Source organism: Ochotona curzoniae, unplaced genomic scaffold (genome assembly GCF_017591425.1).
Source record: "Ochotona curzoniae isolate NIBS_2020 unplaced genomic scaffold, NIBS_Ocur_1.0 contig_908, whole genome shotgun sequence".
In the NCBI taxonomy this organism is placed as follows: Eukaryota; Metazoa; Chordata; class Mammalia; order Lagomorpha; family Ochotonidae; genus Ochotona; species Ochotona curzoniae.
The window spans coordinates 17,299,809-17,314,037 of record NW_024466607.1 but is presented as its reverse complement, the minus strand read 5'-3'; the positions used below and the strand labels follow the sequence as shown (position 1 = coordinate 17,314,037).

General features: G+C 53.8%; 1 protein-coding gene across 1 annotated transcript in view; it reads right to left on the bottom strand.

The window, feature by feature from the left end:
• The window catches only part of DNAH1 (dynein axonemal heavy chain 1), a 56,446-nt gene extending 42,943 nt beyond the window's left edge, over window positions 1–13,503 (bottom strand). The window contains exons 1-10 of the mRNA XM_040994591.1: window positions 13,168–13,503; window positions 12,211–12,283; window positions 10,387–10,561; window positions 9,802–9,958; window positions 8,974–9,106; window positions 7,305–7,466; window positions 6,584–6,836; window positions 2,518–2,675; window positions 1,457–1,668; window positions 643–941 (exon numbers count right to left, since the gene is read on the bottom strand). Coding sequence (XP_040850525.1) covers window positions 643–941; window positions 1,457–1,668; window positions 2,518–2,675; window positions 6,584–6,836; window positions 7,305–7,466; window positions 8,974–9,106; window positions 9,802–9,958; window positions 10,387–10,561; window positions 12,211–12,283; window positions 13,168–13,503 — 1,958 coding nt within the window. The remainder of the gene's footprint in view (window positions 1–642; window positions 942–1,456; window positions 1,669–2,517; window positions 2,676–6,583; window positions 6,837–7,304; window positions 7,467–8,973; window positions 9,107–9,801; window positions 9,959–10,386; window positions 10,562–12,210; window positions 12,284–13,167) is intronic.
• Between the last annotated feature and the right edge of the window lie 726 nt (window positions 13,504–14,229).

Below are 14,229 nucleotides of genomic sequence, written 5' to 3'. Positions count from 1 at the left end.
CTACCCCTGATCTGAGCCATCACAGCAGGTCAGTGGGACAGTTCCCAGAGGCATCACCCTTGACCTCAGAGGTTAACCTCAGACATCCTTCAAGTCCATGTCCAGCCAGGTCCCTTATACCTCTGATCATATCACCACTCGGGTCTTAGTGCCCAAGTTAGCTTGTCCTTGACCCGGTGTCAGGACCAGCCCCCATGTCCATCACAATCACAGCCCCAGCCCAATTTGGCTACGGCTCTGTCTGTCTCCTGATTCATGACAAGCGCTCAAAGGACACTATTCAGAGCAGTGTGGTCAGCACCCTGTGGGGAATGCCCACATCCCCCATCAAGAGTGCTTGGGGTTTGAGTCAAAGCTAAATTCTGGATTCTAGCCCAGTAATGTGCACCTGGAAAGACCACAGATGATGGTTCAACAGACCTAGCTTCATGGAAGACCTAGCCCAGTACAGCTGTTGTGCACATTTTAGGAGTAAACCAGATAGGAATCAACCTCTCTCTCCCTCTCTGGTCCTGGCTGTCCTGGTCCCAACCATCCTAGCCCCCCAGCCCCAATTGCCACCACCCCAACCACCACTGGAGCCTGCTTGGCAGACACAACTGAGCTCTGGAGGTATGGTATCTCTGTCCCACTGGGCCCTACCTGTAGGGGCTGTTTACTAAGTCCTCGCCCCAGACCATGTCCTCGGTGCAGTCAAGCACACTATAGCAGGCGTCATTGATGAACTGCGCAAAGCTGGCTAATGAGTCCTGCACCAGGAAACGCAGCGTGTCCTGCAGCATATACTTGATCAGCTCCATCAGCTTGCGCAGCTTTGACATGAGGTACACCTCCCAGTTGGTCTCATAGAGGTTGTACCAGCCCTTGCTCATGTCACGCAGGCTGCTACGCATGGCTACCTTCAGCGTGCTGACCCAACTGTCCTTGAGAAACATCTGCACCTGTGTGGGCACAGGTGTCATGATGTGAGCGCCCTGGTGGGATCCCCGGGCCACAGCTGGAATGAATCTCCAAAGATGGAGGAATCTCCCCCATGATGGCTTGGGGCCAAGCCCTGCCCATCAAGGCCTTGTGGTGGTGAAGGGCCGCTCAGGGAGCAGAAAGGGATGGCAGAAACAAAGATTTTCCTGCAGACAGGAAAGAGAGACAAGAGAGGCAGAGACAGAGCACAGAGAGGCTACACCCCACTTTCCTCATACCCCGATCCTCAGGTTAGTACAGGTGTGCATGGGGTTCCTGCCTAACATCAGGGCCTGTTGCAGCAGGACAGGAAGGGGAGCCTGCCCTGGTTCTCTTTTCTCTCCCAGATGACCTGTCATCCTGGACCCCCTGACTGGCCCCCAACAGGGTCTAGCAAAGCAGCTGAGGCATGGTGTGAGATGGGCATCGTCTCACAGCCCATACTTCCCCATGGTCCCTGCTGCGGGCCTGCACCTGCCCATCCACTCCCAAGCACCTGCGAGAAGGTCTGTGACTGGATCTGCTCAAACTCCTCCAGGCGGCTGGACTTGGATAGGCTTGAGTGGAACAGGGACATGGCGGTCACTTTGTTGCATTCAGCCCGCACCTTGCTCAGGGCTGTGATGACTTCCGGCCGGGTGAGCAGGGACACAAAAGTGAAGTCTTCCTTCTGCTCCCAGAAGGGGTACTCGGGAACACTCACCAGCCCTGTGGGAATGGGGGAGCCCCCCAAGAACCAGTGTCAGACCTGTCTGGGCTATAGCAGAGGGCAGCATGATCTAAAGGTCTAGGCCTCCTGAGTCCTCTCCCAAAAGAGTTGCCTCTGCTTTCAAAGGCCTCTTTCCCACAGCCTGCCCCCGTATCCCTGGAGAGGCTTCCTATTGAGCTGGATGGGGGAATTCCTTCCAGGTTTCCCTAGGCACAGACCATTTGGGAGACTGGATGAGACAAGCTCCCCATGCTGCACACAACCATGAGGTCTCTGGGGAACTGCTATGGAATGCCCTGGACAAAAGGCGCAGGCACAAGGATCTCTAGGAATGCCAGCCATCCACGCGCCACCCTGAGGTCCAGGCACGGCACACAGGAAGACGAAGGGTCTTCAGGATATTCATGGAAATGAAAATGACTTTTAATCCTGCTTTTTTTGTGAGCCTGTTGAGGTCTCCTGCTCGGATAGGAAGCTGGATCCAAGCGATAACATGAGCAGGGGACTGCTTTGCTCAGAGCAAACAGGGCTTTGGGGAACCCAGGGTTCTGAGACCTTGTCTGTCCCATATCCAACAAGGCCACAAATAGGCCAGCCCAGCCCTTGCCAAAGCAGGAAGAGTACATGGAATCCCCCAATCAGGTGATTGGGGCAGAATGGCTGCCTTCTTGGGTGCCCCTGGACCTTGCCACTTCTGGGCCCATATTTGAAAAAGAGACTTCCTCTTCCTCCTCTGACTCCTCTCTCCCCAGAGCCCTCCAGGCAGCAGCCTGTTTAGGTGTGGAGAGTGTCAGGCCAGCAGGACAGGTGGTCTTAGAGTGAGAGGCGGGAGGGAGCCCTGACCTCACCTTGCTCGGGCACCTTTTCCTCTTCCTTCGTGGGCAGGGTCACATAGTGGAAGGTGTCAGGCTTGGAAGACACAACCCGATCAAAGATGATTTTGTTCATGCTCCGCTCGTAGTCCAGACTCACTTCCTTGGCCAGTCTGTTGAGGTACTCCAGAACCCTGCCCACAGAGCCGATAGATTAGAAGTCAAAGTCACTGCTCATGCCCTGCAGACCTGGGGACATGAGCTTGGGGGCTCCCCCCAGGACTCACAGTAGCTAGGAGTGGGAAACACTTTGCAGCCATTGAGTCCCTGGGAGGCATGGGGTCCTTACACACCAACAACCTGTGCATGCACTATGCCCTCTGGTGACCACACTCTCACTTGCCCAGACCCTGCTCTGCCACAGTAACCTGGACCCCTCTCCACAGTGAGGGTGTTGGGGGAGGAGGAGCAGGGTGGGTTATATCCCTGGCACAGCCCCTCTCCTCTGGAGGAGGGCAGGCTCAATTCAAGTTCCCCAAATGAATCCTTTTCCAGTGCTTCTGACACTGCTCAGTAGGGGCTGCCCATTGGACAGCAAGCAAATATGAGGATGTGGTGTTGGTGAGGTAGGAGGAGTGGGGACTAGCAGGCAATCACTTCTGCAGTTGGCACAGACCAGTGTTCCCCCAGAGGCCCAAGACATGGACACTGAGTGCACACACAACACAATGAAAGACAGTATGTCTGTGGTTCAGAACCCAGATGGCCAAATTGCAAGGGCTGTCATGCAGGTGCTCTTGCTCTGGCTTTAGAGTGCTCTCCACTCAACATCTCACCCACCTAGAGCTCTCCCCTGTGCTTCTTTGCTTTCCAGCCCAGGAGGCTTAGTTCAAGTGCACCTCCCTCAGTAAGCCATCCCTGACTATGCCCTTCTGCCTTCAAGCTTTGGTCATCCTCCTTGTCCTCTCTTGGGTCAGCCTTGCCTTGCCTAGCCCAGCCCAGCCCTGTCCAGCCCAGCCTAGGCTGGCCTAGGACAGCCTAACCCATCCAGGAGGTGGGAGGCAGGCAGTATAGAGTGAGGTAGGGCATCAATTGACAGTCACACATGGACAATTAGCTCATCCATCTGTACCCTAGTTCCTCCTTTGGGAAATAGGGGGTGGTAGTGCTGACAGCAACTGTCTGGAGGGGTGGTAGAGCCCTTGAGCCCAAGGACTGTACCACAGGATGTCTGCTGGGTAAATGCACTGAGGCAGTGAGGGTCATGGAACCAGCCAAGAGTACCCACAGAGGCCTCTGCTCCCCAAAGTGTCCAATCCTTACCCTCCCCTGGAAGCTGCTACAGTCTGGACACTGGCCCCTGCTGGGCTCCTACTGGGGAACCCATTCAGTTTCTGCTGCCAGTGCCTGGGAGCCAAGGGTAGACCCCAGAGCAGTGGGAGTTGGGGCAAGGAGTTCAGTGCTTGTACCTCTCCCCCACTGCACTGGGATTAGTGGGTCAGAAGGGGGTGTCAATCACAGAGCTCCCCTGCATCCATTCTGTAAGCCTATGGTGTGGGGGAAGACACCAAGAATTCAGGGTACCCTGCTGACTACCCTGCCCTGGGCTCTGGCTAACTAGGCCTTGGACAAGGTGGCACACTACCAGTCCTCACACAGCCTTCACTCACTCACTTAGGACATACTCCAGGAGCCACAGATGCCAGGCTTCTGCCTGGGCTCCTCTGCCCCTTGCAGGCAAGGCTACTCTGCTGCTTAACTCTGTCCGGTGAGCTCTCCCTCCATCCTGCACCTGCCACCCTCTGAATGGGCCATGTCAGCTCTAGGAATCACACCCGAGGAAAGAATCTCAATCCCCACAGCACATTCTTGGCCAGTGCGGTACCCAAAGCCAGGAGCCGGGAACTTTCTCTGCATCTCCCACATGGGTGCAGAATCCCAAAGCACTGGTCCGTCCTCAACTGCTTTCCCAGGCCATAAGCAGGGAGCTGGATGGAAAGCGGAGCTGCCAGGATTAGAACCGGCACCCATATGGGATCCCCATGCATTCAAGGTGAAGACTTCAGCCACTAGGCCATGCCACCAGGCCCTCTTTCTTTTCTTTTTCTTTTTTTTTTAATTTAGCTCATACGTTCTTATATTTATTTTTCAATTTTTCCCTTTTTTATATATAAATTCTTTATTTTTCAGGTTACAGTTCCTTAAGATCAGGGACTCTCTTCTCTTCCTGTGACTTTAGCTTTTCAACAGATAAATACATTTGTAGACCTTTTAAAAAATATTTATTTTTGGACCTGGTGCAATGGCCCTATAGCTAAATCCTTTTCTTAAATGCACTGGGATCCGATATGGGTGCCAGTGTGTGTCCCGACTGTTCCACTTCCCATCCAGCTCCCTGCTTACAACCTGGAAAGCAACAGAGGATGGGCCAAAGCCTTGGTACCCTGCACCCGTGTGAGAAAGGCAGCTCCTGGCTCCTGGCTTCAGATCAGCTCAGCTCCAGCCATTGCGGCCATGTGGAGAGTGAATCAATGGATGGAAGATCTTTATTTCAGTCTTTCCTTTTCTAGGTAAATCTGATCTGCCTTTCCAATAAAAAAAAATAAATAAATCTTCTTTATTGCAAATGCAGATTTGCAGGGAAAAAGAGAGAAAGATTGATTTTCCATCTGTTGATTCATTACCCAAGTGACCACAATGGCTAGAGCTTAAACAGTCTGAAGCCAGGAGCCATGAGTTTCTCCTGGATCTCCCATGTGAGCACAGGATCCCAGGTTTTGGGCCATCTTCTGCTGCTTTCTCAGGTCACAAGGAGGATGGGAAGTGAAACAGCCAAGACTTGAACCAGCACCTATATGGGATGCCTGCATTTGAAGAAGGATTAGACATTTGAGCCATTGCACCAAGCCCTAGATAATTTTTTAAAGGTTTTAAAGACCTTACCCAAAAGCTAGATTTCATCACATAAATGTACAAAATTATTTACTACCACATTTACAATTTCAAAATAATGAAAATGACCCAAATTTCCATATATCAGAGAACAGGTGTGTAAGTGATGATATATTCACACAATGCAGTACTGTGCAGTTTTTTTTTAAAGATGAAAATGAAGCTAATCTCAACAAACAGATGGGGCCTGATTTCTGATTTCCAGCATGTTTTGTAGGTTTAACTAGCACAGTGCAAGAAAACACAAATTTAAAAACACACATCTTTTAATATGAAATTGATATGTCTGAAATTGATATATCTTCTGATTATTTATGCAATAAAACTATGGAAAGGACAACACAGAAATTAATCAAGCTCTATTTCATCAAGTGAAGAGTGAAGCAGGTGGGGAAGATGAAATCAAGCAACTTTTGACTGCAGAACTATGTAGCCCCAGGCTAAAGACAAAAAAGCAACACACAAGAGGATTACTTTGAGCTCTCCTAAAGAGTCTGGATTTGCAAGTCAAAAATTCTTTCTCTGTTCTAGGACTGAGCAGTCCAGTCCCTACACAAGTGAGCAAAAGGATCCAGTTTTCTTCCGGGGAAGAGAGTGACCGATACATAAGGTGAGAGGGGCTGTCAGCATGAACTCAGGGTTTGTAACAGCTAGATAAATGCCTAAAGCAAAAGGCTTGGGTGTGAGTGGAGGATATATACCATGTAATGCAATACGATAAGATGATGTGATGTGATTTCCAGATCTGTCCACCCAATGAGACTCAAACAAACGATTTTTCAGCAGCGATGAACATTCAGCTCCCAGCTCTCAGCTTCTGAAAACCATCCCCCACTTAGGCAGAGCCAGGGCCCCTGGGGCAGAAGTCGCTTACTTCTGAGCTGCATCACAAAGTTCAATGTGAGTCTGTGGCTGTGCCTCAAAGTTAGGACACGCTCAGAGAGTGACAGGAACGTGTCAACAGGACACAGAAGTCAGCCTGCATCCAAGGCTCCAGATGGCCAATCTGGGAGCAGGTGGGTACCAGCATTAAAATGGCAGAAACGTGTCAGAGACCTTGGGACAGAATAAGAAGCCTTGAGTCTGCACTGCCAGCCAAGAGTTCCGAGGCTCCCTGAGGAAGAGGGAAAGGTCCAGTGGGGGGACTTACCGGGGCCCCTTGCGCATCCGGGGTGTGCTCATGGCCCACTGCTTGATCCTGCTCAGGCTCTGCTCATTGATGAGCTGCTGGCCATCACAGGGCATGCAGTCCACGTACAGGTTGTAGCGCAGCAGCGCCTCCGTTTCCTTGCGTGCGGCGTTGGCCTGGACTACGCGCTGTGTGAACACATGGGGGTCCTCGGCACAGAAGAGGAGTTGGACCCGGGGCACCCAGTACTGACAAGGCAGAAGGGGTGGCCTCCCTGGGGGAGGAGGGGACACACAATCAGGCTCCAGAATCCCAAGTGCTGTGTTCCAGCCTAGGGCGGCGTTAGGGGTGCATGGGCTGGCTGCCAGTCTTTTCTGTGTACTGGGTTACCGCAGCACTCCCTGCCCTGACCGCCTCCCCTCACAGGGTGCCCCGTGCAATTGGCAAAGCACCTTGTGAACCAGGAGGAACTGTGCTGGGACAAGGAGGACGGGGTGACCATTTCTCCATGATGGCACATCCAGGATGGACCTCAGGCTTCCTTTCAGCCTCATGCTAAAGGGGGCTCTGCCAGCTGCTCAAAAGTGACATACTAACAGTGGCTCTATGTCCTGCAGGAGTCTCTGAGTGGTGGGCCCACTTGTTGGTTGACAGAGCACCTCAACCTAAGTGGAAGTCGGACCTCAACCGGTGACACTCTGGGCCAGCCTGAGCAGGGGTTGCGGAGGCATTGAGACATTACCTTCAGCAGTGAGCCCACCGTTCAGGATGGGGTTTCCCATCTCATCTCGCACTAGGCCTCTCTTGTCTGTCTTGTGCACCAGATACAGCTTCTTCTCCTCATCATAATCCAGGACACCAACCTCACACCATTTATACTCCAGCTCTGGATTCTTGGGGTCCTCTGAAACACAGTGGGGAACTCACCAGTGCTCCCTGTCATAGGTGTGGCCAGGGACCCTCTGAGGGCAGGAGCAGGTATTGGGAATGGCTCTCCTGGGTCACTAGTCTGTCCTTTCCACACTTCCCAGGGGTCCCTCTCTGACCCCAGGATTCTGTTTCTTCCCAAGGAAGCCCTGACCACAGGAGGAGCCAAGGGGACCAGGCCTCTCTATCTGCTGAGGTCATGAAGGGCAGGGAGAGAGGAGAGATACCAGGGCCAATGGGGGCTGAGACAGGCACAGAAGACCCCAGCAACCAGAAGCTCAGCACAGGACCCAGCAGCAAAGGTCACCGTGGACAAACTGTACTCCTGCAGGGGTCACCCTGGGACGCTGCACCCACATGGAAGACCCGGGGAGGTAACTGGCTTCAGATCAGCTCAGCTCTAGCCGTTGTGACCACTTGGGAAGTAAACCAACACATGCAGGACCTTTCTCTCTGTATCTCCTTTTCTCTGCAAATCTACCTTTCCAATAATAATAAATAAATCTTTAAAAGAAAGAAAATGCTGACTTTGTCTTGGCCCAACTTAAAGGAAAAGGTGTCTCCTGTGGCCACTCTGGCAGCAATTGCTCTGGGCTGGCCTCTCTCCCTCTGGAGCCACCAGCCAAGCCTGGGACTGTGCAAAGGCTGAGAGCAGAGGCCACTGGGCAGGGGTAGGGGTGAGAGGAGGCTGATGTCTGGTGCATCTAAGGTGAATTGCAGCCCCAAACCTCTGGGTTCATCACCAGAAAGTGGAGATCTGGGAACAATTGAGTTTAAATTATTTTTGTAATTAAGTCCAAAGTGAAGGGAACATTCTGGGTTCCTTGTCTAGTTCAGACAAATTAATTCCAGTATTCACATGTCTTTTTAAAATGAAACACCAATTTACAGTCTGCTCAATGGGCTCACTGTGGGTACCCAGAAGGCTATGCAATCCCAAAACCAGTTGCTGCAACTCCCCACTCCACAGCATCACATGGGCCCATTAGGAGGAGGAGGGTGTGGCAAGGCGGCCTTCAGACCCAAACCACGGAGCAGCCACTTCCAACCTCTGAATCAAGGGCCGGCCTTTCCCAGCCCATGGACTGGATGGCAGCCCTGGGCTCCTCCCTGGGCTCCTCCCTGGGCACTGTGTCTAACACAGACGCCTCAAGACCAGAAGAGGAGGGAGCCAGGGCACTCTGCAAGTTGATACCACATTGCCAAGACATGGCAAGTCTGTAGGGCCTCGGATCAATGTCTGTAAGCTATGAACAGGTGGGGTGTGTGTGTATGCACACACACATGCATGCAGCTGCACATGTAATAAGAACTTATTGTGAGTGTGGCTGCATATATGTACGTTTGCATGCAACTCTGTGACAAACAAGAACATTGTCCATGTAGAGGGAGTGGATGAGGGGTCCCTTAGCTTCCGAGGCTGCCCGGCCCCAGAGGAGTCTGTGGCAAAGTTGTTACCCGCAACCTGGGCTGGCCCTGCTCACCATGCCCCAGAGTGTCGTTGGTGGGCAGCAGAGCTTTTCCGGGAACAGGTTTCCTGTTCTGAGAGCCTGACTCCAAGCCCATGTCAAGCCACTCCCTAGGAGTCCGGCAGTCAAACTCCTCATTGTCGAACACCTGCAAGACAAGCGCTAGGGTGGCAGGGCTGTGGAGCGGGATGTGCCCAGGCAGCCTCTTTCCCCAGGTGAGAGTGCTGCAGGCTATAGCCCAGGGCTGACACTGCCTTTGCTGCTTCCAAGAGCATGTGGAGTCCCGGCTGAGGAAATCCTCCTTCCCCATCCTGCCAAGCTATTAAGGCTCTGGCAGTGGAGTTCCTGGGGCTTGAGGCAGGATGTGGGTTTACTCTCTGCTCTCTTGCTCAAGACCACCCAGCTGTTGCCCAAGGAGAGAGGCAATCTCAGTGCACAATGTGGAAACAACAGGGACTCGGGACAGTAGTGGTGAGTTGGGTAGTAGGAGGAGACAGCACTTAGCAGGGCACAGGGCACCTGGACTCAGCTGACATCCCCATCACAGGCCACCAGGCAGGATTCAGGGCCAGGCAGAGGAAGGAGCGGACAGAAGAGAGAGAAATCAAGAACCAAGCTCTCTCTACCTCAGACTCAGTCTCCCCATCTTTACTCCAGCAAATGCACTGGTGTCTCCTCCATCTCTGGCCTCCCCATTTCCTACAGAGAGCCAGGGCTCCCAGGGAGGAGGCAGAGAATGTGTGGAATCCTCTTTTGAGCCTAACACCTAAGCCTCAGCCGGAGGGTCCTGCACCCATCCCTGCAGTGTGGAGGACCAGAGCCATCCCTGGAAGCCAGGCTTACCTTCAGAGGGAGATAGGTGGGGAAAACTCGACCACGGCTTTGTTGAGTGGTTGGAGTGCTCTGGGGGTCCGGGTGCCTGGGCATGAGCTTGTTGGAGTCGATGCCCTCATTGACCAGCAGCTGCTCGATGTCCAGGCTTAGGTATTGCCGCTTCCTCCTGGCCAGGGCCAGGGAGGGGAATCTCAGGATGGCTCAGCTCAGGGGAGGCAGTACCACGGGAATGAACCAGGAGGCCATGGTGGCCCAGGCACTCCTCTGGGACCCTGTACCCCTCTGGAACTCATAGAGAAATGCTGGGGTGGCAGGGGGGCAGGACTGATGGCCTGTGCTCCCACCACTATTCTGCCCTGCCCACTGAAGGGCCACTTCATTGATCAAAATACCAACATCCCCAATTTCACAGCAAGAAAGCCATTTGTCTTAGGAAGAGGTTAAGAAGCAGGAAGATCTGAGCTAATTGTTTCTAGACCCTTCCATGGGCCCTTCACTTTGGTAGCCTGTAGATGTTCCTACCCCCACCCCTGATCTGGGCCTACATGACCTTGTAGAAGCCAGGCCCTTCCCACATCCCACCTACTCACATACCTCTCAATCTCCAACTTGCGGGGACACTGGCCAGGGAGGACCCTGTAGGGCACCTGCACCTTGGGCTCGTAGGCCTGGAGTGGGAAGTCAGTCTGGGTGAGCAGCTGCGTAGTAGGCCCAATGCGCTGCCGCTTTATGCGCTCCTCGAAGTCCTCGGGCATCTTAAAGGTGCTGACTGCAGGCAGAGGTAGGGGCCGCGGGGCTGAGCCTGGAACACCAGCAAGCCCCACCCCCAAGGAGACAAAGCACCAAAGGGCTGGGTCCAAGGCTTGCATGTTGAACAGTACTGGGGAGGAGGCAGAGGTGGCAACAGGTCTCCAAGGGGTCCAAGCCTGGAGGTGTCAGGGCAGGTCTACCTCTGCCCAGTGCTCTCTGTCCAGCGCCAGCATGCCTGACCATGCCCCTACAAGCCATTTGTGTGCCCCAGTACCAGGAGCCAGTGTTAAGCCAGGTGTCAAGCATGAAAAGGGTTCCACCACCCCTAATTGTAAATCCCTCCCCAATTTATGGCAGTCTAAACGCCATTCACTTCCTGGGCTAGTTCCAAGCTTGGATCATACCAGCTACCCTAGAAGCAAGATACCTGATGACCCTCACATCACCAAACGGCTGACCCTACTCAACCAAGACAGACAGAAGCTCTGGTCATGGGCCTAGGTGAGGGTGTCGATGGGCAAAGACCCACAGACAGGACAATTGGCCATGGCAGTATGCCAAGGCCCGAGGGGTTCCTTCTGGGACATGGGGTGCTCACTGCAGAAGACAGGCTCAGGAAGACTGGGGTTCTGGTGTGGGTGAAGCAGGTGCATGAATGCACTCCAGGAGGAGACAACCACCTCTCTCAGGGCTGGCGAGGCTGAGCAAGGCTCCCAGCTACCCTGCTGGTGGAAGGAGAGCCCACCAAAGAGTGCCGAGGCCCCTGGGAGGTCCTGATGACTCTCTCCTGGGCCAAGAGGTGGTCCCGCTACAGAAGGGCTCACCCTGGGTCATCACTTGAGACTGAAGTTTACTGTGTGACCAGGGCTGCCAACCCTCAGGCAGCAGCCACAATAGAACCCAGACAAGAACACTGTCAACCCCAGGATTCTGGCAGGGGCCAGAAAGGAGCTGGGATGAAGTCGGCACCCTTCTCGTGGTGATCCGAGATGCTCTGTGTAGTACAAGGAGGGTTTCTTCCCTCCTGGGTGGGCCCTGTTGTAGTGCTGGGCCCACAGCAAGGAACAATTCACATACAGTCTTAGCCTTCACCATGCCCAAGTCCTAGGAGAGGCAAGACACAGCATAAATGCCCTCCTAACCCCTACTGGGTGGGATGCACTGCATCCTTGGCCCCTCGGTCCCAGCCCAGCTCTGAAGAGGGCAATGACAATGCACTGAACCAGACCTTTGCAAAGCACCAAATCTCTCACTGCCCAGATTTTACTCCTGAAGGAACTGGGTCTCTCAACATCTCCCTGAGGTCAGAAGCCCTGGTTTTTTCCTAAAATTATTGTTGTTGTTGTTGTTAGGGAGAAAGACAGATACAGAGAGAGAGATTCCCCACCTACTAGTTTACTTTTCAAAAGCCCACAGCAGCCAGGGCTGGGCCAGGCCCAAGCCAGAAGCTAGGATCTCCATCCTGGTCTTCCATGCAGATAGCAAGAACCCAATTAACTGAGATATCACCTCTCAGGGTCTGCATGATCAGGAAGCTGGAACCCTAGAGTTGAGCTGGGACTCAAAACCAGGCACTCTCATGGGATGTGGGTGTCCTAGATGGCACCTTAACACTAGGCCAAATGTCTACCCCAAGGTGCTACCTGCCCAGCCACACCGGGAACTGACCTCTCGGCGTGAACTTGTCGAGGTCACCCTTACGCAGGAGGCTCTGGTTTATACAGGGGCCACGGCACACATTCTGAAACCAAAACGCAGAACCCTGAGTGTTAGGACATTTTACAGGTGACCAGGATCTGAGAGGCCCCGAGGCTTGGACATCACCCCAAGAACCCCCCTTCCAGGAGAACAGGGGTATGCAGAACTAGTGAGTTCAATCAGCAGCCAGTCAGTTGTTGACATCTGGGCCACATTCTGGCAAAGCACAGCTCCCCTTCTCAAACATTCCCAGCAGGTGTGCAGAGACTCTGCCAGCAAGTGTCTCTGCGTGGACTTCTTCTCCCAAGGGCCTCTCCGGCACTATCAGGGTAGTGGGCCATAGCGGGTCCCTGTCCAATCTCTCTTGCCTCTCACCCTACCTAAAGCCTCCCTAAGCAGGGATCTATGGGCTGTGAACTCTCCTAGACACTGCCCCCACCTTCCTCATACCCCAGCCTCATCCCTCTCATCCTGCCTCCTCCTTAGCCTGGGCCACACCCTCTCTTGCATGGCCTCTGTGTATGCTCTTCTCCCTGCCTGGAATGCTCCTGTGGCCCCATCTTGTCCTGTCAAGACATCCCCGTCCCCTCAGGCCTCAGCTCTTCCAACCACCACCAGGTGAGGCAGGTTTCCCCACCATAGCCACAGTCTCACAATGATGAGCCATGGGCAGCTCATCTTTCCAGTGTTCACAGCATGGCACACTGCAGCAGCTCACCAACCAGTCACAAATGAAACGACAGACAAATGGACGACTGAAGTGCTGAGAGGTGGAGGATGGACTGTGGGCTGTGAATGGACAGACCAACAGATGGACAGCTGGCTAGACACAAGGCTAAAAAAGTAGATAAACAGATGCAGAAAAGGATGGAACCCACTCACAGGGAGCGCTCAGGCTTGGTGTCAGGGAACAGGCACCACACTCACCCCAAGCTGACCCAAGGTTCCGGGGCTGAGGATGTCCGAATAGAAACCCCGCTGCTTCATCACCGGGTACTTCTTACCAGGGCCTGTCAGGGGCGGCTTCCGGGGAGGTCCCAAGGCCAAGAGTACAGATGGGGTCACGGGCTGGGGTAGGGGTGGGAAGCTGGGGTCAGGGCCCAGAGGGGCGTTCTCCAACCCAGGGGATTGCTCTTGCGGGGCACTCTGTAAGCCCCCCAGGATGCTCCTAGAACTGGATTCCCAGCGCCTTGGGGCACTGCTGCACTCTGGGGCCTCAGCAGCCCTTCCGGGGCTGCAGCTTTCTTTGCTTGGCCTCTCCATGCTGCTTTCTGGGCAGCTGCCCCAGTCACAGCACCTGGGAAAAGAAAGCAGCAGAATTCAGTCTCCACAGCTACCTGAAGGGCCCCCTGCTCCCATGCTACAGAGTAAGGAATGGAAGGAGTGCTCTCTTCCTAATCCAGGCTACCCATGGTGACAGGACAGGAAAATGCTACCACAGACCTTCCCTGGATACTGTCGGGGTGGAGGGAGAAATGAGTCCCCCTCTTCCCTCCCCCTCTAATCCTTCCCCTGCCCAGAGTTAGAGGTAAAGTGGAGGAAGCTCTTCAGATACCCCAGCCCAGGGCCAGCTTTGTGCACCTGCCCACCTGTCTTCCCTTCTTCTAGAGTGTGATTTGGCAGGGGAAAGAGAAGCCTAAAAAATCATTCCATGCATTTCCTCAAAGTGACTTTCAGTGGAAGCATCTAGGTTGGGCTGGCTTGGCCTGCTTCTCCCCTGGGGAGTGCACTTGTTACTAGATTTGTGAGCACAGGGCCTATGCCCTGGCTCACACAAGTTCGCCCATTCCACCACCTGCCACATTGTCTAAGCCAAAGGAATAAATGGCTACCCCAAGCAAGACCCTGATCCTGACCCTCCATTGATCCACAGATCTCACTACCAGCAACAAACCCAGATTCACTCACCCAGGTTCTCAGAGTCAGCTTGGGTCAGGAAACACAGCTTCCTGTTTCCACGAAGGGAGCAGCTGACACCACTGGGTCATG